Here is a 25180-nt window from a genome sequence, read left to right as displayed (position 1 = left end):
TTCGAGGGTTTGGGATAAATTACTGTGAAACCCCCCTGTCTTTTCCGATTTGAATTTCGTAGCCCCGAGTAGTTTAAACTACTACATTTGGGCCCCTTTATGTTTTTTTTTTTTTTGTGGTAATTGATTATAACCAATAACCAAGAAAACCAATGGGAAAACCCAGAAACAAAGGTAACCAATACATGGGAAACCTACAACAATCTGCAGGAAAGAATCAAAACTCTAATGAGGGGGAGTTCGCAGAATTCTAATGGGAAGATTCCAAAGTTGACATAGCCTTGCATTTTCCACTGAGTTTGGAAAATGTTTCCAGGTAGAAACTCGAAGCCTCAGATTTTCCTCTAAGCAAGCAAAAACTATTTCAGAGCTCCACAGTCTTCCACCAAATACTCTAGAATTTCTCTCAAGCCAAATGTGGTATACTACTACAGCGAAGGACAGCTTGATAAGAATAGCTCGAAATGAGTTACTTTTGCAGTGAGCCAAAATCCAATTCAGTTTCATATCAAAGTTCCCAGAACTTCTAATAGTTTGAAACTTGGTCAATATAGACTGCCAAATATGACTAGAGTAGGAGCATTCAAAGAAAAGGTGATTGGCAGTTTCATCATGTCGCAAGCATAAGATACAATGAGGGTCAATAGGCATACCCCATCGCTTTAGTCTATCTCTGGTGAGCAGCTTGTGAAGGCAAGCAATCCACAAGATAAAAGCCCATTTCGGAACATTTTGAGAAAACCAAACAAGAGAAGACCAGATTACCTTAGGATTCTTGTTTCTGATAGCTTCCCAAGTATGTTTAGTTGAATAGCTACCTGAAGGGGAACAAGTCCAAGTGACCACATCCTTACTGTCCCCGAGAGGAAGAAGAGAGGTAGGGGTGGAGGATTGGATCAGCTGAATGACCCTATTGCGTGGTCTAAGCCAATGCCAAGCACCATGCTCAATTACAGAACTGACTTTGTCATAAAGGGATGAGCCAAGCCTGGACACAGTTCTATCATCAAAGAGTTTATACAGAGGGCCTTTTGGGTGCCAATTGTCCAGCCAAAGGAAGGTAGACTTGCCATTGCCTATAGTGTGTTTAACATAGAGCTGGCCCAAATCTCTTAACTTCATAAGTTTCCTAATTGTCCAAGAACATTCGATGGGGATAGGCATGTACTAGATGTTGTGATGTTTGATGATATAGCTATGCACCCATTGGACCCATAAAGTATCTTCCTTTTTGCTTAAAGACCATAGGTGTCTTAACATGGAGGCTTTGTTCCACATTTTCAGAGATTTGAAACCCAATCCACCCTCTGCTTTCGGAGTACAAACATCCATCCACTTCACTTTAGCCCTAGCCTTCTTTAGATTAAGCCCTGACCAAAGAAATGCTCTGAGTAAAGCTTCCACTTCTTTAATGACTTTCTGAGGGAGAATAAACAAAGAGCACCAGAAAGTTTGCATGCTGAAGAGAACAGACTGGATCAGAAGAGCTCTACCCCCAAAAGAGAGGTTTCTATTTGGCCAACTTGCTATCTTTGTTGGGTTCTTTCCTTAAGCTGTATACAATCCTCATACTTCAACCTGTGTAGAGATGAGAGGTACTCCATGTAACGCCCCGAATTTTGGGTACGTTAAGAAGACAATTTATTGATAAAAATCTATAACGCCCTGAATTTTGGGTACGTTAAAAGAACATTTTATTGATAACATCAAATGGAGTCTGGCTCTTATTACAACAAATACTCTCACAAGAGTTCAATATTTTACACAAATGAAGGGGTTCTAAGGTTCCTAACTACAGCTCCTCAGCTCCTCTATTCTTGCCAGCTCCTCAGCTCCAAAGCCTCCACGGTGATCTGCTTACCCTGATCATCTACAAAGTCTGACACATTATACCAGCGTCGCCACCGATATAATATGTCAGGGTCACCAAAAGGCAACACCGTGAGCTACAAAGCTCAGCAGAGTAATCTCATACCCGCTAACCCATAACTTATAAACAATAGGAAATAACACATCAATTTCCACATGATAAGTATATATACGTAGTTAACAATCAATGACACATCCACATTCGTTAATCAACTATCGTTGGTGTCCAAGATTTCAGAGTTTCTTCTACGCGACTCATCGTAGACCGTGTCAACATTTTCACTTACAAAACAACCTTTCAAAAAACCATTTGTTTAACACAAAAACATTTGCATTGGCTCCGTACCGCGGATAACCAAGCTACACACTTTAAAAATCATTTGCATTGGCTCCGTACCGCGGATAACCAAGCTACACACCCAACCTTGGTTCCGCCGCGCCGGGTTCCCAAGTATCCTCACAATGGTTCCGCCGCGCCGGGTTCCCATTGGCACACAAAAATATTTGCATTGGCTCCGTACCGCGGATAACCAAGCATACACACCCAACCTTGGTTCCGCCGCGCCGGGTTCCCAAGTATCCTCACAATGGTTCCGCCGCGCCGGGTTCCCATTGGCACACAAAAATATTTGCATTGGCTCCGTACCGCGGATAACCAAGCTACACACACCCTACCTCGGTTCCGCCGCGCCGGGTTCCCGAGTATCCTCACAATGGTTCCGCCGCGCCGGGTTCCCATTGGCACACAAAAATAATTGCATTGGCTCCGTACCGCGGATAACCAAGCTACACACACCCTACCTCGGTTCCGCCGCGCCGGGTTCCCATTGGCACACAAAAATATTTGCATTGGCTCCGTACCGCGGATAACCAAGCTACACACACCCTACCTCGGTTCCGCCGCGCCGGGTTCCCGAGTATCCTCACAATGGTTCCGCTGCGCCGGGTTCCCATTGGCACACAAAAATAATTGCATTGGCTCCGTACCGCGGATAACCAAGCTACACACACCCTACCTCGGTTCCGCCGCGCCGGGTTCCCGAGTATCCTCACAATGGTTCCGCCGCGCCGGGTTCCCATTGGCACACAACCTCACAATGGTTCCGTTTTTCCCGGATCCCATTGGAACACACACAAAACACACACCACACAATGGGCTACCACGTCCGGCCACATTGTGGTTTTCACAATCCACGCAATGGGCTACCAAGTCCCGCCACATTACGAGTTTTCATACACACAACGGGCTACCAAGTCCGGCCACGTTGCGGTTTTCAAAACATTTCAAAAACCTTTTCAAATGTCTCTTTTACACACGCACACAACTCACATAATGTCACCCAAAACTGGTCATTATGTTGTTTCAAAAATATTTCCTTCCTCAGAAAACATTTCTTTTAATTAACTACACCCTAGGTGTCATATTTCTACTTTCTCGGTTCTCGTGTCTCGTTACATTCAAAGACTCCGCGGTAGGACATGAATCTTTCTAACAAGATCATCCAATTCTATATTACTTTAACACGCTCAATCACTACTTATAGCATAACGCCACATATACGGACGCCTTTGGAGTGTATCACTTATGCTTTATTCAAAGCACAACGCCACATGTACGGACGTCTTTGGAGTGAAATCACTTATGCTTTATCACATACCACAAGTAATACAAGCAACTCATATACGCATACTCATAACTATCTTAAAGATCAAAATACGAATACTTCTAATCAAACGATAAGTACGTAAATAAAGATAACCTACTTTATATCATACGGTTCTATACGTGGAGTTAGGGTCAAGGGGTTCTACATTATACTTTCCAACATACAGTTCTACGTTATACGTTGAGTTAGTGGACGAGGGACTCTACCTTACTTCTTGGCGGTAGTCGGCTACGGAAAGTACGTCGGTGGTCGGACGGAGTAACTTCCTACGGTGGTCTCCGGTAGCTTCGAAAGAGAAAGGTTTCTCTCGAAACTTCTACTTGACTAATACTACCACTACTTTTGGATCGAAGGGTGGTCGAGTGGCGGTTTAGTGGCGGCCTAGGTTGAGTTTCTTGAAGAACTCAAGAACTACTCAAGAACAAAGGAAGAACTAACAAGAATCAAAGAAAGAATACAATTTTTCTGGAGAGAGAAGTTGCTAGGTGAAGGTGTGAGTTGAATGGCAAACATGGGGTGCTATTTATAGGCAAAACCTTGGCTCTCCCCCTCTCTCTATGGCTGGCCCTCTCTCTCTCTATATCTCCCATGGATTTTGCTCCATCAAGTCATCAAATCAACCTTTCAACCAAGTCATAGTTTGTCCAATCTAAATCTTAGGTGTAAGGCTATGTAATCAACTAAGATCTTAGGCTTTTTAGGTAGTCATAACCTAGGTTTAGCTTGTAGTCAAGGTCTAAGGCTAATAAAGGCTAGGATTATGTCATAATGGTCCATCATAGGTTGTCATTAGGCATAAAAAGACTTAGGCCTATATAGGTAGCTTGCAAGGCTAGTTTGTACCAAGGATGGGATTTATGGGAGATTTGTTGGAAGGATAGGAGACAAGGGGTACAAGATTTGGTTTGAACAAATCCTAGAAGTACAAATGGGAGTTATGTTTGGTTAGGAGAAAGATTCACCAAGGATTTTGAAAAGATGAGAAAGATCAAGGAAATACAATCCTATCTTCTACTCTCCTTCCTCCTCTCTCTCTCTCTCTCTCTCTCTCTCTCTCTCTCTCTCTCTCTCTCGGGTCTCTCTCCCTCTCTCTCTCTCTCCCTAGTACACTACACACACATGTATATATATATATATATATATATATATATATATATAAATATAAATGCAAGAAAGAATAAGAAAAGTACAAAGGTACAAGATTTTCTAAATCCAAATCCTATTAAAGAAATCTAATTTAGGCACATGTTGATTAAATAAATAAACTAGGGTACTTTGTAATCTAGAAAGATCAAGTCCCCAATAAATAAATCCAATTGGGTAAAAACCCCAATACAAAATAATAAAGGAGTACTTTGGAAAATCTTAGGCCTTAAAGGCTACTAAGGCTAATAAGTACTTTCAAATTAAAATATGGGTACTTCATCACATGGGTTTTAAGAAAAAAAGACTAATTTAATAAACCCATGTACTTGGTGAAAGAATAACTCTATTACCCAATGGATAATAAATACCCTAACGGTTATCGTCCAATGGATAATAAGGTACGAGTACTTTAAATCATAATTTAAGTTTTTGGAAAAGACTACATGTCCTTTTTGAAAATACACATGTGATATATATATATGTACTTACCAAATAAAATAAAGAAAAGGCTTTTGACCAATGGGTAAAGATTACCCTATCAATCATTGTCCAAGGGACAATAGTTACTAGGGTACTTTTATTAGAAAAAATAATCAAAAGTACTTTTCAAAATAATTATAAAAGTCTATTCAAGTACTTTGCTCAAAACCCCTTTAATATAAAGAATTGGGTTTCTATTATCCAATGGATAATAGTTCCCCTAATCTTTTATTGTCCAAAGGACAAAGAGTAAAACCAATTTAACAAAAGGAAATAAGGAAGTAATTTTCTAGGGTTAAAAAGTTTGACTAGGATTCTCCCCAATAAAATAATAATAAAGTACAAGTCAAATCAACTTTATTGGAAAGTTTCCTTGTCACATCGGTACTTTATTTGGTCAAAAGTCTCTATTATCCAATGATCACTAACTTTCCTAACGGTTATTACCCAATGGATAATAGTTTCCCTTGCGGTTAATAACCATTGGTTAAAAGAGTGCAAGTACCTTTAAAATAAAATTTTGAAAAGACTACATGTACTTTTTATAAAAAGTTTATTATCCAATGGACAAAAATTACCCTAATCATTATGGACCAAAGGGTAAAGGCAAAGGTTCAAAAGGTCCAAGGGTTTCAAAAGGTCCAACTAGTAACTAGGTAAGTTGGTTGTGTGTGGCCCCTCTCTTCCGACTCGAGTCCTTCCTTCGTTGATTCAGTGGTCTCCTCGCCTTCTCCACGCAGCCTGCACGATGAGCGCACGACTAAAGGCCAGGCCGGGGGTTGTCCCGGCAAGGCCCTCCGGCGTGAGGATGAGTAATGTGTAGAGAGAGTAGGCAGAAGATTATCAGAGAGTATGTAGTAGCATGTACCTCTCTAGGGTTTTCACTGCTAGGTATTTATAGAATCTCTTCACTTGATCTTCAAGCACTAACACGTGCCTTGCACAGGTCAGGCAGTGTCATCATGACGTCACCAAATAGATCTGGTAACCGTTTTTAGGGCTGAGCTGGCATACCCATGTGCGCTCATGATCATTGCTTGTTATAACCGTCTTTACACGTGGAAAAATATGCAAAACCAGCGGCTAGCCGTGGTCGGCAGTGGCCTCGCCCTGCGGGTGGCCGAAGACGCCTTCGTCGATCGGGCGTCAGATCGACAGGAGAGGACAGTCACAGGTGACTTGCCGTGGAAGGTGGCCGTCAACGAGACGATCCGACAACGAGTCCGTGGTCATGGAAAGGGCTGTCGCAGAACAGGGACGGGAGCCGTGCTGAAGATGCGTGCTCGGCAAGGCACGGGCTCGGTTGCTAAGTAGCGAACTCATGTTCGGCCTGCTACAGGTTGCTCGGTTCCTCCAAGTAGTCGGTTGGAAATTAACCAAATTGGCCAAGTAGGGTTTCTAGTTGAGACCAAAATCTAACTACAACGAATTTTACAAGAAAACATATAGTCACTCAAAAGAAAATAAGTAAATTAAATAAAATTCAAATTTTTAACGAAATTTTTATAGACCAAAATTCAGGGTCGTTACACTCCAAGATATCGCACAGGTAATGGGCCCCTTTATGTTGCTGGGACTTTAGATAAATGTCTTGCAAGCATAGGTCACTAGTTCGACTTTCAAGGAGTAGGCTTTTCGTGATAGATCACGAGCATTTTCCTCATGAATCCTTTGGTCTCGGCATTGACGGTTTTTCTATAATGAACCTAGAAAGAAATTTGCCGAGATGTATGTAAGTTGATGTGGACACTCATTGCTATTGAAACAAGACAAGTGGAAGTAAAATAAAATATTGACGAGAAAATAAAAGATTAATATTTTTACTCCATACATGGTATTTTTAATGGATGCCTGAACAAAAAATTAAGCATATACTTATCTTGTCATTTTTAAGCCAAACGAAACGAAGGTCTAGTAAGAGCATCTCCCGCCCTTACTCGAATTTTTAGTCAAGTTTGAGTAAAAATTGGATTAAAAACTTCCTTCACTATGAAACACACCAATGGACAAACTTAAGTTTCAGTAATGACATAGTTGTAAATTTGAGAGACGAAAATAGCCTAATATAACTTGAGTGCGAATTTAAAACTTCAAATTTACCAAATTTCGATCATAATTTTTTAATTTTTTAATTCCTTTCGCCGAGATGAATCAATAATTTACAAAAGTTTAACGCAAAACTAACCAATACAATTTTTTTAAAAATAAAGATAAAGACAACCCATTGTCGGTCCAAAACTAGCCTTTGCTGGTATATATTGCTTATTTCCGGTCAACCATCACACCATTTCACACAGAGTTTTAGCAGTAGTATGTTTTTTTATTGCGATAGATAGAGACTGCGAATCAAATGTGAGAAACAACAGAGTCTTCTTGAGTGTCGTCATAATGGCTTCACTATCCACTTCCCAGCAAAGCATTTATTTTCTCACTCATTTTCTTTGTAATCAAATCTTGGATTAGATAGCATCTTATGCTTTCAAGTTTTCAATAATATACTTTTAAAAACTGCGGCCCCGTTTTCACTAACAAAAAAATACTAAAATCTTAACGTATTTTATCATATCGTTTTCATTAACAAAAAATTTATGCATTTTACCATCTCGTTTTCACTGACAAAAAAGTTGTCAAAAAACATTATTTTTGCTACAGTAACTCTACTCACAAACCATCAACAAGTTATTCATTACCGGAAACAAATTGATGTTTCTCTAACAACTTATTCACTACCAGAAACACCTAACAATTTTTCGACTACAAATAAAAATTTACAAATTTTTCACTACTGAAAACACTCCGCAGAGTAGAATCAAATAAATAGAACAAGATAAAATAAACGAAATGAAGTATACAAGATAAGGAATAAATCTGACTTAGCAGATAATAAATTATCTACAATAGGAGAGTGTATTATATTGATATCAGATTATCTGAATCTTGATATCAGATTTATGCGGGGAAAAAAAGTGTATTATTGATATTCGAACTTGTTTGATATTATATGCTTATTGTCCTCCGTCTAGTGGACAAAGGTTAGCAAGACAACACTACCCCTTATATGGTGGGACCTTAGCTTTGGTACCAACATAGGTGTGAACCGTGCGGTGGGATTACCGACGGTAGTGTGACGTGACAGAGCAATACTTCCTGACAGAAGTGACGAGTACTATACCAACACTTCCATCTGAATGTAATTCTTTTAACACAACCTTTGTGCCAAGGGAAGTCATTATATTTTTGTTCTTGTTTTTCCAAAGATATGACCCTTTTTTTATTCAATAACTTCTGTTAGACTTTTCCATTAAAAAAACTACTACTTTACAATTTTCATATCACTACATTTGTTTCATATTTTCTTATTTTCTTTCAACCAGGGATTATCCATGCTTTAAGGCACTTCCAACAGGATGGTAGCTACTTCTCACCAATTCTAACCTGGTTAGAAAATGACATTTTTTTTTAAAGAAACTTATTCACGGTTCCACGCAATCTTAGTCGTCTGTTTCGGCAATCAATGGTCTAGATTTAAAAGAACTATTCGCTTGAAGAGTTCGAATAGTTTTTCAAAATTTAGACTGTTCAAAACACATTTGAACACGCACGATTGAGTGCCGTAAATTATTCTCATGACTCCGCCGTAATTTTTTTTTTCTTTTTAGAGATCCATTATTATTACTGTATACTGTATTATTTTTTTTCCGGGCGACTACCTCTGTGAAAAAACAAACAAAGAACAAAACTACATACGGTGGGGGCCATAAAATTTCACAACAATGCTACTTGCACATACTTTTGTGCACATATTATGCACATACATTTTTATGGGGCCCATATGGGGGTCCCACAAAATGATCCGAACCACTCACATTTTTTAAAATATTTTTGGAAGGGTTTTTGTAAAAAATCAGCTCCAATGGATATCGGTAATAGCTTTCTCAGAAATCGTAGGGCAAAACAGATTGATTCGCCCTACGATTTTTGAGAAAGCCCTTATCGATATCCGTTGGAGCTGATTTTTTACAAGAACCTTTCAAAAAATATTTAAAAAAGATGAGCGGTTCGGATCATTTTTTGAAACCCCGATATAGGCTCCATAAAAATGCATGTGCATGATATGTTCATGTTTGGAAGCATTACCGAAAATTTCATTCCTCCATATGACAACATTTATTTGCCTAGTGGGCCCCTACTATTACCCACAGGTGTGCACTGTACAGTATTATTTTTCCACGCAGTCAGTACCACCCCATTTTCCCCAACCGAATCTTCGCACCTCCGGTCCACTCTCTTCCCTCCCTTTCCCGCAACCCCTTTCTCTCTCCTCCCCCACACCCTCTCTCTCTCTCTCTCTCTCCCCTCAACCACCGCCACCAAAACCCACCCACCCACCCACCAACTCTCTCTCCCCTTTTTTCCCCCACAATCATGGACCCTCCGCCGCAGCATCCCTCCGCCGAACCCTCTCTCTCCTCAATGGAAGCAACAACACCGACCCCTTTCTCTCACCTCCCAGCCCAACCCGACCTCACCTCCTCCCCCTCCCCCTCCCCCTCCCCATGGGACTGGTCCGACTTCCTCGACTTTGGCCTCGAACTCGACCCCTTCGATCACTTAAACCTTGATCAATCCCAAGCCGAGCCCCAACTCCCTTCTCCTCCGATTGCACCCGATCCCGATCACGATCTGGACAGGGTGCGAAAGCGGGACCCGAGGTTGACCTGCCCCAATTACATCGCCCGGGTCCCCTGCGCCTGCCCCGAGTTGGACGAGGAGAAGGCGGAGGAGGAGGAGGGTTTGCCCGGGAAGAAGCGCGTGAGGGCGGCGGATAAGGGGGTGAAGGTGATGGATAAGGCGACGGGGGCCAGGTGTCAGGTGCCGGTATGCGGGGCGGATATCGGGGAGCTGAAAGGGTATCATAAGAGGCATAGGGTTTGTCTTAGGTGTGCGAATGCGAGTGCTGTTGTGCTTGAGGGGGTGAGGAAGAGATACTGTCAACAGTGTGGCAAGTAAGTAAAAGCTGAATTTTTTTTGATGTTTGGCTGTTGGGGTTTTGCTTTTTATAGTTGTAATTGAGGAGATGTGGATCCACATTTATTGCTTATTTTGTGAATTGCTAGTCATTAATGAATGACAGAAAGCCATGTTTGATTAGCCGGTCGCCCGGCCGGTCGCCCGGTCCTAGTCTTTTAAGTCCCAAGACTCCCTATGAATTGGGGTGGTGCTACATGACTTTTGATAGGGTCTCGTATTCATAATTGGATTCATGTCATAAAGTCAATTGGGGTCAGCTGCATGACTCTTGATAGGGCCCCGTATGCATAATTGGATTCATGTCATAAGGAAATAAAGGATCTAAGAGGGGGGGACGGGGACTTTTACGTGCTGATTGTCGCGTGTTTAACACATACTACTCTTATTTTATTCGGGCTTGGGACTAACTGTGTGGAAGATACTCTAAGCATGACATGGACCGCTATGTAATCTCCTTATGATTAGTAATTCCACCATACTAAGAGTGTATTTAGAGACAGGGGAAAGATTTGCCCCGGTTGCTTTCTTGTCAGGAACATCAACTTGCATTTGCAATTTTACTTGAATACCACATATCTCATAAGCTATTTTATATCGCATGATTTTTGGGATTGGTTTCCAATGGATAGGTGACCCCTCCTCTAATTGCATTATTGCATTGAGATTTCAGAACGCGGTCCTTTCGGAATTGTAGCAGTCTAGTAGAGTTCAATGTCTAATTTGGCCAATAGAACGGCCCTGAATATCATAGCTGTTGATCCTTGTGCAAACGATGATCTTATACTGGACCACTTGTAGCTAGATAGGTGTTAACCATTTAGGTATTTAGGTAGTAGTGATTGATTGGCTATCTTTGTTGTAGGGTTACTAAAGGTTGTGAAATTTATAGTTGAATAAGAAAATTTGCGGCCCCCACAAGTGGACGGTGGGATTGGTCCCCAAGAATTAGTCTAGGTGCGCGTAAGCTGGCCCAGACACTCTGAGATATAAACACAAAGAAGAAAATTTGCCTTATTTTCTACTATGTGACTGAATGAAACTATGGGTGAATATTTATGGAATGAATCTTGAATGGTGATAAAGAGCACCTGTGCTCTGTTAGACTACAAATAACGTGGAAACATCTGGGAAGTGGTTCTTATTCACCAGGAAATCTGGTGATTCTGCTTGATTAAATGTTGCTTGTTTCATAAGGTTTTGTTTGTCTTAGCTTCATCCTTTTCATTCCTATTACCTATCCATGATGGTGCTTCAGCAAGCATTACCTGTCTATGACTTCCCGTGAAAGGCAGTCTCTATTGGCAGGTCCCTTTTAGGCCGAATAACAATGTGAACGAATCTCTCATTGGGGCACAAAGATTGTAAAGCTTTTCCTTAAGAAAACACCCTAGGATCCTCTGCTTTCTTTGTTTTCCATGGAGATAAAGTCAAAGTCCTTTTGGAAACCCTAGAAAGGAGTAAGTAATAGCAGATATATCCAGATGCCTCATGTGAGGTAAATTTCCTTTTACTCAGAGCATTCCCTATGAGCATAGCTCGAAAGACATAATCTCTTTCACTCAATTAGCCGATCATATTTACTCCTCCCTGGAGGGATAGAGAAGGCTAGACTCCGCCTCCGCATAGTTGGGATTGAAAAATAAGCTTATTAGGGGGAAGGAGGTAGGTTTAGTATTCTATCTGTAGTGCCTCCGTACCATCCTCTTAACTAATCTGCAAATACTGATTTGTCTGCTCGTGTTTGTTGATGTAATGTTTATCCACTCTTTCTCTGGGTACACCATGCTTATGAGAGCGAACTTACGTGGACACGAAACTGGTTATTAATCGTAAAGAGTGAAGCACATAGAAAGATTGGAGAATTTGCTTTGATTAACTTATATTCTTAGGATCATAGTAGCTCATCAAAAATATAGTGTGCACCATTGTGGCAGTGCATTCTTTCTAGGGATAAATGTATTGAGACAGTTTTTCTGTATTTTGATGTTTATCTTTGCTGGTGTGGTGATTTGTTGGCAGGTTTCATATCTTGTCGGACTTTGATGAAGGTAAACGTAGTTGTCGAAGAAAGTTAGAACGCCACAATAATAGACGCCGAAGAAAACCTTGCGAGTCCAGAGTTGCAGGTGAAAGGGAACCTCATGGGCTTGTATTGGCTGATGATGAAGCTTGTGAAAATGAAAATGGAAAAGGTATTGCAGAAAAATACCTATGTTATTTTGTCATGGTTTCCTACTCTTGGATTTGTAGCTTTTTTAAGTAACTTCCTAGTCTTAGATATGTTGACTTGGGGAAGATGATGTCCTTTTAGTAGCTTTGCTCGAGAGGCAGTTCACATATTGTTTAACGTTATTGGAGCTATTATTAAGCAGTTTGCCAAACATGATAATGCAAACTCACCCTGTTACATCCATTTACATTTACTTATACATTAATTGCTGAAATATTGGAATTCTACCTGGCACAGAAAGCATATGCTTGAGCAACCAAATAGCAGAAAGGGAACCGTTACTAGAGTCTGAAGAAGGACGAATTTCTACACTCTGCTCAAATCCTGGTTCTGAGAATAACCAGAACGATAGTGGTGGATCTTTTGGGGCATCTGGTGAGGCCCAGATAGTTGGAGAAAAAGACGAGTCCAAATATGCTCGCTCATCATCCTACTGTGATGATAAGAGTGCTTACTCTTCAATGGTATGTCCGATGGGTGCCTTTTGCCAGTTTGCTTGTTTATATGTTTCTGTGCCTGTGAGTAAACTACTTGAAACTAATTGTTAAATGGTTTTTTTTTCCTTTTCTTCTTTTTGAATGTAGTGCCCCACCGGTCGGATCTCATTTAAGCTTTATGATTGGAATCCTGCAGAGTTCCCCAGACGACTCCGGCACCAAGTATTTACAGCATTGTTATTACAGTTTAGTATGTAGAAAAGAATAAACTTTCGTTTGCATCAGAGGTACTGGGAGGTTATTAACACGAGGTAAATGTTATGCAGATATTTCAATGGTTGGCTAGCATGCCTGTTGAGTTGGAGGGGTATATCCGCCCTGGTTGTACAATCTTGACGGTGTTCATTGCTATGCCAAATTTTATGTGGGTTAAGGTAATGTCTTGTTTATTTTCTGTAAGCTCATTCCTACAAATCCCACCAGCGTTTATATAAATATATGCTTATGTATGCGTGGTTATTTTTCTGCTACAAATGGAAAACTTTGGTGCATACTTAGTTTACTTTGAAACTCCTTTGTAGGCGTTCATTGAATCCCAAATTGTTTGCATTAACTGTGGTTTTGTATTTAAATTCCCGCAGCATTATTTGTAAATGATACTTTGCTTTTGTTGTATGTGTACTTGTTTTAAGTCATGTTTTATGACCTGAGGTTCTCAGGGCATGTTTTGGAGCAATCTTTATTATCTAACTTGAGTTCTACATACTGTCAAGCAGCTACTTGAAGACCCTGTTGTTTACATACGAAACTTTGTTGCTGCTCCCGGGAAGATGCTACCTGGAAGAGGCAATATTCTTGTTTATATTGACAATGTGCTCTTCCGAGCGGTAAGAGGTAGGTTGAGGCCTCTGTGTATAGTATGTGCTTCTCTTTTAATTAAAGCATGACCTCTCAAGGAATTTTCTTTTATCAAAATAATCTGATGCGTATGTTACTTGTATCTGTGCAGTAGATGCACTTCCTCAGTTCCTGAGAGTGACATTTTGTTCTTAGTCTTGGAAGTTTTCTTGTTCAGTTGGAACGGTTTGCCTTTTTTGGAGCTTTTTCAAACTCTCTAACGCGGTCATAGCATTGTAATGGATACAGATGGAACTTCTGTCTTGAATGTCAAGGTGGAGGAGCGGGCCCCAAAGCTTCACTATGTTCGTCCTTCATGTTTTGAGGCTGGGCAGCCCATGGAGTTCTTGGCTTGTGGAAGTAATCTACTTCAACCTAAATTTCGGTATGGCAGTGCTACCTTGATTTGATCATTGTTCAAATAGGCTCAGCATTCCGTTTGTTTTGCATTGGTAATGATTTTCCCCCTTTATTTGTATATTTCTCATCTAGTATTTAGTTCACAAAGAATTTTGAGTCAAGCTCCTTAGTTTCACTTGTCATTTTCCTCTACTCTCTTCCTCCCAGCCCCCCTAGGTTGGTGGTCCCATGCAAAGCAGCCCAACAAACTAAATTAAGAGCAAGAATGTCGGCAGTTGGCCATTGTGGTTAATTATGGAATTGTGGCTCTTTGATTGAAAATAAAGTACCTGTAGGAAAGGAACAGTTCGTGATTTAAGAAAGATTGATTATGCATGTGTCAGATTCTTAAATTTTTTGGCGTCTATCATCTTCTAATTTCACCTTGCTCGAACCCTATGAGGTTCTCCAGTATTATGTTATTCTTTGTACCTTGCTTCATATTTCCAAATTATTTTAAAACTCAGCATTCAGATATCTAAAGCATATATTATTACTCTCCCATCCAGCCCTGGCATCTACATGCTAGAGTGCCATTTTTGCATTCTGGTTATGTTGTCAATTTATTCTTCTCAGATCGACATATTCCTGACTGGGATCTCGATGGCAGGTTTCTTGTTTCTTTTGCTGGGAAGTATCTAAGATGTGATTATTGTGTTCCATCTATGTGTGGCGAGTCTGGTGACAGTGAAGGGGTCACTGCTAGTTCTGATCATCAGTTATTGAAGATATATGTCCCTCATTCTGAACCAGATCTTTATGGTCCCGCTTTTATTGAGGTTGGATTTGAGCTACTTTTTCACATTGTTGTCTTCAATTTTTTTGTTCCTCCGCTAATCTCATACTAAAAGTACCATTATCTGTGTGAGATGCTCCCAGAATGAGTAAATTTGCAACGACTATAAAGGTGTCCTGCACTGGACATTATTTTTCCCTTTAACAGATTTATGCTGTAATGAACGCATTTTAAGTAGATTGATTTTGCTTGCACTATTTTTTTTTTTGCACAGTTCACAGTGGGCAGATTCTGCACTAGATGTTGTATGGATTATTATGCTATGCTTGTTTCGACAGATTCTCAGGCACTAAGTTTGGTTGTACTTGTGATATTCATCGCAAAAAGGTGCTTTCCTTGCTTCGATTATTGTTCGGCTTCCAGCCCCTTGAAAGACCGTACCAGAAACACACAAAATTCTTGTGGCTTTATGGAAAAAGGCATCCTAGCCTGTGGGTACATCGTCTTTGGTATATACCCGCTGTGGTAGTAAAAGATGAAGTCTTTTGTGTGGATTTTCCTAATTTTGTGGTCTATACCCACTGTGGTACATCTTGCACAGCCTCGTGCACACCTTTTTACTTGAGATGCCTTGAAGAAAGATCTAAATGTTTGGAACTTGATATGATAAGGAATATAGTAATTATTGTATCTTAACTACTAGTTAGATCTTTTTTTTTCATTTTTCCTATGTCCGGTAATATGTTGGTTTGGCCTGTCGACTTGTTATCTAGAATGGAGTTACATAAACTTTTTGCCTTTTTGGTGAAGAAGGCAGACTTGTGAAGATTTTTGCGTTAGATGTAGACAATAGACATATCATTTCTCTTTCAAATTCGTCAATACAGTTAGATCCAAAGTGTTGATTATAATTGCATTTCACAGCATGGGAGAAATTGTCCTCTACTCAACTCCTGAAGAGTTCTGTTTTACCTTCTGTTGTAGGTTGAGAATGAATCCGGCCTATCCAACTTCATTCCAATTGTCATCGGGACCAAAGAAATTTGTTCTGAAATGAAGATTATGGAGCACAGATTTGAATCATCTAGTTCTTCATCTCATGAATGTGAGGTTTCTGTTCGAAGACAACCTGCATTCTCTCAATTTATCATAGATACAGCTTGGTTACTCAGGAAGCCTGCATTGGAAGATCTAGAACACATCTTAACTTTGTCTCAGATAGGAAGATTCAATAGGTTATTGACCTTTCTAATAGACAATAAGTCCACGAGCATATTGGAGAGAGTTTTACATTATATAACGACTCTGATGGATCATACCAAGTTAAACAAGTTGGCTTATGGCATTGCTGATTCCGATATGAAGTTACTTCAGGGCAATTTGGAACATGCGAGAGACATCCTTTGTCAGAGACTTCAGCCGAATGGGGATTCTGTTCTGCATTCTGGAAATCTTGTCCAAAAACGGGACAGCTTATGCAGAAGTTCTCAAGCTGACATGCTCTCCATTACATGTTCTGATCAGGTGAGAATATGAGTAGTTGTGCAGAAATGACATAAAAGAATGATGTTTCTATATTTGCTTAAAACTGATGTTTTTCTTCATGAGTGGTTTTGTTTACTGACCTTCTGCGTGATTTAGCAAGATAGTACGAACATCATTTTGTTAAGAGGACTGTGCCATTATATCGCATATTAAAATTTACTCATTTCTCGTTATTGGTGAACTTTGAAGTTAGGATGCTTAGGAATCATGATTTATTTACGTAAATGTAATTCAAATTTTTTTAAATGTGTGTGTGTGTGTGTGTGTATTTTGATCAGCTTTTTAAATTTATATTACACTTCTTCCTATTGTTGGGGTCGTGTTTGAGCATTGTATTAATAAGTTTGTCTACATTTTTGTTATGCTTTCTAACTTTGATTGATTAAGTTTCATTTTGATTGGGTTCAGCTGTCTGGTTCATTTTCTGTTATTTTACATTTGGAGCGTGCCTTGAAACATAACTATGACACCTGGTTTCACTTATGCTGTTATTGTTTTTGTTTTGGCTTCATGTGATGCTAGACTTGACTCTCTTTTAGTGTTTGGTTCAGTAAATAGGTTATATATAAAATGGTGTTCACGTGCCTTGTCAAAAAAATACAAAAGGGCAAGGGGGCAAAGATGCCCGCAAACGTTGAACTTGTAGCAAAGTTACTCCTTTAAGTCAGATATTATTTTCTTTCTGTTAAAGTATAGTGGCTTTTGTAATTGCAGGAAATGGAGGCAACAAAGAGAGGCAATTTGGATGCTAGAGCAGGATCAAATTCTCAAGACCAGAGTTTAAGTTTACCACTTTTGAGTAGAGAGGCGGTAACGAGGATGAACCTAATAAAGGAAAGGCCCAGAATGTCCTGCAGTCGTGTATTTACTACTAACAAATATTTGGCATCTCATCGTCTTGTCTTTGTAATTGCTGCTGCTGCTGTTTGTTTTGGGATATGTGCTGTGGTCTTCCATCCGCAAAAGGTTGGACATTTTGCCACGACTATCCGCAGGTGTCTGTTTGACAACAAATAGCTGTTAACTGAATCTCAGATCCAGAGTCTCTTGTAATCATGCTTTGGATGCCATTCTTTTACGCTGTGTTTGGATCGCTTACTTGTGGTGGGTTTACGGCTGGAAAGGAAAAAGATAGGTTGGTAATGAGGTGAAGAAGTTATTTTCCATTTCCTTATCATTTTCCTTTCCTTTAAAGATACCTCGGCCAGTTCTTTATCCAAAAACGCAGTCTCAGGTCAGAATCTTCAGCATATGCATGTGCTCGTTATGCTATTGAGCTTCAAACCTGAATGCTGGTTTTCTGCTCCACCAGAGTCGAAATCGTGTGGGTTTGCTGCTCTTTCAGATGCACCAGACATTTTCTACTAGGGCTGGCAGTAGTTATTGGAGGGGAATTCTTCAAAAGCATGTATACTAGAACCACACAGTACCTTGTACTTCTATATTGTTTTTCCTTTTCCCTTTCTAGTGTAACTTGTGATTCAAATCCTTTTTTCTCACCCGTTTCTCTTGTACATTAAGTTCAGTTAAGTTGTTGGAAAAACAAGACAGGCATGTGCTCTAATCATGATTGTAGCAGCACTTTCTTTTGCATTACTACGACCTTGTGATTGGCTTCTGAGTTTAAAAGTGCTATTGATGTTTGGTTTGTGAAGTCTGATTCGTTTTGAATGGTCATTTCGAGTTGGCTATGTCCCAGGTCAAGTCGCAGGGGTCCATGTTTGGTAAGTTGGGTAGTTTTAAGTTTAAGCCACCCATGCCAGGTTTATCTATTTATGTAGACCGCGTAAATATTGATTTTGTATATCCACTCTTTTGTTCTACTTTTGTTTTGTTTGTTTGACAAAATGACATGACATTTTTAGCTGCTTCAAGTTGAAGCAGAAGCAGAAGTCATCTTCAAAAAAAAAAAAAAAAGTTGAAGCAGAAGTGGGATACAAACTTGAAAAATCCAGATGATGCTACAATACTATGCTGCTAACATACTAGTCAGTGTCACAATATAATGCATCTCGACTAAGTCTGGGGCCTTGAAATTGACGACCGGACAAATTCTCTAGTAATCCCAAGATCATATTGTCGTGGGATTATTGGGATGTAAGCTTGCGAGTGGTGAAGAACTTGCAGTTTCCTTGAACAAATGGTTCTCTCTTTATTCTTCTCTAGACTTTTTTTGTTAAACTGATTCTTCTCTAGACTAGACATGGCTTGTTTTGAACTTTCCTTGAACAAATGGTACTCTCTCTTTATTCTTCTCTAGGTATGGCTTGGTTTGTCAACATCAAAGAAAAGTCATTTTATTCAGGTATATGACTATTAAACTAGCCCTCAGAAGAGAAAGTTGGACTTTTTTTTTATGTGTTTTTTGTGGAGGCCAGTGGACGACAATGTGGAACATTCAATTCCCTTATGAGAGTTGGAGGCCATTTAAAAAAATAATAATTTACTTATTTAGTAAAGTTCGTCTTGAGTTGAAAAGCTAATAGGCGTGAACTTTGTAGATTGTTTCTTTAACAACAAGAATCCTCATATTATAGGTCCCTAATGTCTCGTTTGATAACAGTAATAGATGGTTGAGATTTGTAAGGACATGAGATTAGAATTGAAATTGGCAATGAGATTATTAATATCATGTTTGTTTCACATGTGATAGAATTGGATTGATAGTATACATTTTCATTTTTACCCTTATGCAATTTGATTTATTCAATACCTAATCAAACCAACTCAAACCCAAATGAATATTTTCCGGATCAAACCAATTTTCTAGAAACTATCACAACATCAAAAAAATACTTTTGGAAAAAAATTATTACGCAGATGGAAATTTCGAAAATACCAAACAATTAGTAGCAAACCTAATCTATATACTAGTAATAGTAGCAAACCTAATCTATATGGTGTTAGCTATTTTTTTGCGTTTAATGGAACCCAAAAAAACAAGAACTAAAATCTGTAACAGGGAGGAGGGATCGGTCATTAGTTGGTTTAAACAACAATAGGAAAGTAATTTTGCATGGCTTGTGTTGGGATTGAATTATCAATACCAAGTGTGAGAGGGTATTGTGTATACCTCCTAAAGCCCACTTTAGTAGTCCATTGGACTAACAGTCCCAACCCATTTTGGGTTACCAAACAAAGTATTGTTAGTCCCTTGGGATTAGTAGTTCAATCCTAAGGGCTAATACCCTTATCAAATGGAAAACAACCAATAATTAGGGTAAATCCTATCATCATCATCGATCGGATTTATTGCGAAATTGTGTTTTTTTCTATAAGATCATGGAGGAACAAGAAGTAACAGGGGCCTATCTTTAGAAAGAAGAGCTTCTAATCCATACGGAATACAACCAGTTGGAGAGTAAATTAATGGTTTTACTCTCGCTATCAACCATTAATTTCAAGATTTCGATATTAGTCAAAGTGTGCGTGAACTAGTCGCGGGACCGAATTATTGAAAATTAGTTTCTTGAAAGCACCTCATAAATTGGTGATCTGAATATAGGCCTACTTTGGATTAGTGATTTTCGCAGGCTTTTAAAGTGAGTTTTAACTTTTTCAAGGTTTGCTAAAACATTCTTTAATGGATTTTGAATTTTTACTTTTGTTTAATTAAAGCTAGTAGTAACAAAGATAAAAGTCAAAGTGGCTTTTGAATTTCTAGCGTAGGTGGCCTTGACTTCACAAAAAGAATCAATGCTTCCACTCCATTTTAGCTTTCACCACTACAAAGCCACTTTATAATTAGCTCTTTAAACTTTGGCATTACAATTTGCACGCCTAAATAATAATATTTTATTTTTACCCAAACCCATTATTAGACTTGAGGCCCTAATACTCGATACAGCAGCCATATATATTGGCTGCTATTTACTACGGGTTTTGTTTTCACTCTAGCTTGGACCAAGATAGTTGGACTTTAGGGTTTGCTCATATAATGTATATAGTGGACGACGACGTTAGATCTCTATTTATAGGCTTCCATTGACCGGACCCCTAAAGCAAATTCTCTCCTAACATGAGGTATATATATATAAGAGTCGATGATTGACGATCTATGAGTGCACGTAACTTTCCTAGTCTAAAAATCGTAGGGGCTTTCGACATGGGTAGCTGACGAAGACCAATGGGCTGAGACAGAGTTTTGACGATCTTGAACTCTTAACTCACTGTAAAATGTGGTAAATCAAACTCAAAAGGATAGCAAGAGCCCCTTATACAATGACTCAAAATGCGAATTAGATCTTCGGAATCAGAACTTACAAGCTTAAGCTTTTAAGTAGGAGAAATAGTTCCAGCTATATATACAGAGTAGCATTTTGTAAAGTAAAATGAATGTAGGCTAGCTCTTCATAATGAGATTCTTCTAAAAGTTTACTCATTGGAAGTAAACTACTCTATGCCAAAAAAAAGCTCCAAAGCAAAGAACTGCACAAAAAACCCTTTTGCCGACTTCTTCTTCTTCTTCTTCTTCTTCTTCTTTTTTTCTTTTTTTCCCAATACTATCATCTTAGACCCTTTTAGAAGAATCTCATTATGGTTGGAATTTTAGTTAATTTAGCCCCTGGGTGGGCACATTTATGTCACAAAGCTTATTCCCCATTTTCAACCATTCAATGAGCATTGGAGGCTATGGCCCACTGCCCCCCCTCTATATACCTCTTCTTTGTATCTAATAAGTACATAAAACAACTATAATTTTTTCCGGAAATATAATAGAAACAAATAATCAAAAGTAGAGTTTCTGATATCAAACGCATCTAATAAAGTCTCGATTTGAGTAACTAATAACTCTTGAAATTCAGATGTCGTAAGCACGAGCATATGATTTTTAGCTTCAAAATTCTCGAGGAAAGTGTACTTTTGTAGCGTAACAAGTTCAATACTCGCAGATGATTAAAATACTATGAATAATATAGATGAATGTACTCGTTTGGGTGTTTTTCTTTATCCGATGGTGGAGAATGAAAAGGCCGCAACTACAACGGTTTTGACATATTGGATAAACTAAAATAATAAGGGATAAGGGCCACCCAAAAAAGGATTAGAGAAGATTTTAGAAGCATATTATTGGTTAATTTTCTAAGGTTTTGTTGGGCAACAAAAGGTGCTTTCCTTTCCTTTATACTCCTCGTGCGAACTGCTTAATTTGTAGTCCAAAAAAGAAGAAGAAAAAAAGGTCAACTTTTTCCATTAATTAGCACCGTGTTTGGACAACAAATCAAACCTTGGACCAATCAGAGTGAGCTAGCTAGTCCTTGAATAGTACTTCCCACCAAACAATGAAAAGGGTACTCAACTTAATCATTTCAATTTTTGCAGCCTCTACTCAAAGGGGAAAGTCCAAATACATCTAATCATTCCATTTTTGAATGTTGAAGTTTCTTAGTACTCATCAGTGATCTCACAATCTCAAGAAAATAGAATAATATACGTGTCGTCGGGATCTGCCGCTCAGTACAAAATTACAGTATGAAACAAATCTCTTAAGAGCATCAATTTTTATTGAGCAAATAAGTTGAATAAATTGACTTATATAAATTCTATCAAACGGAGTAGTATCTTGTGAATAAGAACTTTTACCCATAAATCATAGCGGACTTAATTTCATGGCCTTCCGTGCGTGTCTATATGGGGTTCAAACCAAATTAAATATCTTTGACTCCATCCCAAATAACAAATCATTCATTAAAGCGCTACGATCTCTTTCTGCATAGAGTTGCCTACAGGGTTGAGATGTGGCCTCTACAAAGGTATTAGGTTCCAAAAAAATGGATGAAATAGCATACATAAATGGCTCGTGGGAAGTAGACAAACACGGGTGGATCTGCGTACCCCGAGAATGGAAAGCTACATGAAGAAGAGTCTTGGTTCGAAGTAGAGGGAGAGAATGGCAGCAACTTACCAAAAAAAGAAAAGAAAATAGTGGTAGCCGACTTGTATTAAGAGAAGGGAAAAAAAGAAGTAAGGAAAACATTTAAACTATATATTTTCGTAAATTACTATTTTACTTATTTGATTAGTCAATTGTTATACCCATCGATTAGGAACAGTTGTAGTTTGGTGTATTATTTTGGTGAATAGGAAGTGGAGGAGCATAGTGGTATTTGGACACAACATATGTGCCCTATATATTTCTTCATCACACATTTATATCGAGCTCAGTAATATGTACGTGTATGAGAACTTTTCTATAGTACACCAATATGTTTTGGTGTATGGTATCCCGAAGATGGATTGTGATAAATATTTCATATATAGTAGTAAGTATTAGACATGGAGCGTTAAGTATTTCAGTACACGGGTAAATATTTTAGATATAAAATATACTTACCACTACATTTGAATTTTTACCACTCTACATGGAATATTTACCATTGTATGTGGAAGACTCATCATCACAACTCACTTTTAGTTCTAGGATACCATACTCCATATGAATGTGCGATGGAAAAAAAGTGTTAGAGATACTGGCACCGCTAGACCACTAAATAATTACTCCCTAATAAGACAGGAGGATCTAGGGGGCTCCCACAAGAAGATAACGTACAGCAGCAGGAAATCTATAATGGGAAGTTTGGGTGACACGTGGACGTGGTGGCCTCCAATGAGAAGAAAGTCAAATACCACCTTGTTTCCTGAATGAATGGACTGATTATTTTGGCCACCTCAAAAATGCCCAAATTTCTCAAATGGGCTTTCGAGTGCAAGGCTTCGAGCACAAAAGCGGGGGGAGAGAGAGAGAGAGAGAGAGAGAGAGAGAGAGAGTGTGTGTGTGTGTGTGTTTAGGTTTGTATGTGTGGAAAGGGTCATGGAGCATTATATCTTGTAGTCAGCAATCGTCGTCGTCGATCTGAAAGTATTTCTTGCGAGCTTTACATTATTTTATGTATATATGTTGAAAATAATCAGGCCTTGGCCCAGACGCACCATGCGGGAGTCCGTCAGCATGCATGCCGTTCGGCCTTTTTGGAAAGGTGACGGGTGAGGCTCCCCAACCTGCGATCTAAGTCACGTATAATGGGGGCGCAGGTGCAGGAGCAAGAGGGCGAGCGCAAGTCCGTCTTCCAAAAATTTTTCAAACAACTAAATTCATGAGTGTAAAAATTGAAAGCGCAAGCGCATAGTGAGGATTAAGAGCGAGAGCGAAAATCATTTTGAAGGAGATGCATATATGATCATTAATTCATCATCAATATTGGCAGACTTTAATCTATTGACGTTATTTCGCTACTTTCCATAGAATTAAACGAAATAGTCTATCGAAATTAAGATTTTTCGAATAACCAATTAAGGACATCTTTTCTTTTAGAAAAAAAAAATCCTAGATACGTGCATGATTAATGTGTCCCCTATTTTGAAAACAAAAATTAAGGAGTTGAAAAAGGCCGGGCTAAGTTGTGGAAACCAAAAAAAAAAGAAAAAAGAAAAAGGATTTCACTTTAATGATCGATCTTGGTGATCCTTGTTTAAAGGTTCAATTAAACTCTATACATTGAATGGGGTAAGGAAAAGTTGATGACACAAAATCAATGGGTGTTCCATCATAAGATAACAAATCAGATACTACTTTAGTCAAAATAATGCATGAATCCCAAAGTTCAAAATATTTTCTCCCCATTAGGGTTTTGATACTTCTTTAATTTCATGTCTGATATTTTAGGATCAGGGAGATCTTCTTCTGGGTCCCAATGTTTTGAGATGAAATATATATGTATGCACACCACATATAATATACGCATCAGCTCATATATTGACTAATCACGAAATTCTATAATGAATGACTAGGCAAACCTTCATTGACTCTAAGAATGTTATTGTCGGTGAGAGTCAAACTAAACTTACTACGGAAGAAGGTGGGGATCAAACTCCTATTTAGTTTGTACACGGGATTCCAAACTACGTAGCTAGATAATCAACGAATTACATGGAGTTCCATTTCAGATCACTTTGAACATAAAAACTAGGGAAATTTATAGAAATGGTGCTCCTAGTTTCACCCGAGTCTCATTTTCGTCCCCCAAGTATCAATTGCAACTTTTTTGATCTTCAAGTTTGATTTTCGAACCAAGTTGGTCCAATTGATAATGTCTGTCAGCCAAACTGGACGAAAAAAATCAGATTGAGGGCAGATGTTATCAATTGGACCAACTTGGTATGAACTGCAACGTCCAAACTACCATCAATTTGATTTTTTCTGTCCAGTTTTGCTGACAGAAGTTATCAATTATACCAATTTGATACGAAAACCAAACTTGAAGGGCAAAATAGTTGTAATTGATACTTGAAGGATGAAAAATGAGACTTGGGTGAAACTAGGAGGATCATTTACATAAATTTCCCTAAAAACTATGAAAATCTAAGGGCGCTGCTATTCGCAGCCCTCTATTTACTCCCATAGCCCGTTAAAAATTTTCAATTATACTCGACAGTTAGTTACCGAAATTGAGATATATTTTCAGCGTCCAATTACCGAAATATAATATTTTTTTCAACAGATGTTTACCGAAAATGCATGTTCGGCAGTTGTTTACCGAAAGTTGAACATATTTTCGACATGTAGTTACCGAAATATAATCTTGTTTTCAACAGCAATTTACCGAAATGTTATTTATGATTTTCAACAATCATTTACCGAAATTTAGTGGGCTACGGGAGTAAATAGAGAGCTGCGAATAGCGGCGCCCAAATCTAAACCACTATTTTCATGTTCCTTGTAGATTTGGTCCATCAAACTGAGCCA

General features: G+C 38.8%; 2 protein-coding genes across 2 annotated transcripts; one reads left to right on the top strand and one right to left on the bottom strand.

Moving 5' to 3' along the window:
• Positions 1 to 225: 225 nt before the first annotated feature.
• Positions 226 to 1164, bottom strand: LOC131324036 (uncharacterized). The gene has a single exon (XM_058355866.1). The coding sequence runs from the start codon at positions 1162 to 1164 to the stop codon at positions 226 to 228; it is 939 nt and encodes a 312-aa protein (XP_058211849.1).
• An 8273-nt stretch (positions 1165 to 9437) lies between these two features.
• LOC131322388 (squamosa promoter-binding-like protein 7) lies at positions 9438 to 18091 on the top strand. Its single transcript, XM_058353696.1, has 10 exons — positions 9438 to 10168; positions 12213 to 12385; positions 12661 to 12887; positions 13008 to 13082; positions 13187 to 13294; positions 13637 to 13754; positions 14007 to 14142; positions 14767 to 14935; positions 15877 to 16416; positions 17152 to 18091. The coding sequence occupies exons 1-10, from the start codon at positions 9588 to 9590 to the stop codon at positions 17452 to 17454; spliced, it is 2430 nt and encodes an 809-aa protein (XP_058209679.1). The 5' UTR covers positions 9438 to 9587; the 3' UTR covers positions 17455 to 18091.
• Positions 18092 to 25180: the final 7089 nt, after the last annotated feature.

This window comes from Rhododendron vialii, chromosome 4a (assembly GCF_030253575.1).
Source record: "Rhododendron vialii isolate Sample 1 chromosome 4a, ASM3025357v1".
NCBI classification, from domain to species: domain Eukaryota; kingdom Viridiplantae; phylum Streptophyta; class Magnoliopsida; order Ericales; family Ericaceae; genus Rhododendron; species Rhododendron vialii.
The sequence above is the reverse complement of the archived record's forward strand: the minus strand, read 5'-3'. Positions and strand labels throughout refer to the sequence as shown.

Excerpts from the sequence above, each read along its gene's own strand:
- LOC131324036 (XM_058355866.1), bottom strand. The coding sequence starts at position 1,164 with ATGCCTATCCCCATCGAATGTTCTTGGACAATTAGGAAACTTATGAAG.
- LOC131322388 (XM_058353696.1), top strand. The coding sequence starts at position 9,588 with ATGGACCCTCCGCCGCAGCATCCCTCCGCCGAACCCTCTCTCTCCTCA. Across the intron at positions 14,143-14,766 it reads CTACTTCAACCTAAATTTCG|GTTTCTTGTTTCTTTTGCTG; the intron begins GTATGGCAGTGC and ends TCTCGATGGCAG. Across the intron at positions 14,936-15,876 it reads ATGGTCCCGCTTTTATTGAG|GTTGAGAATGAATCCGGCCT; the intron begins GTTGGATTTGAG and ends CTTCTGTTGTAG.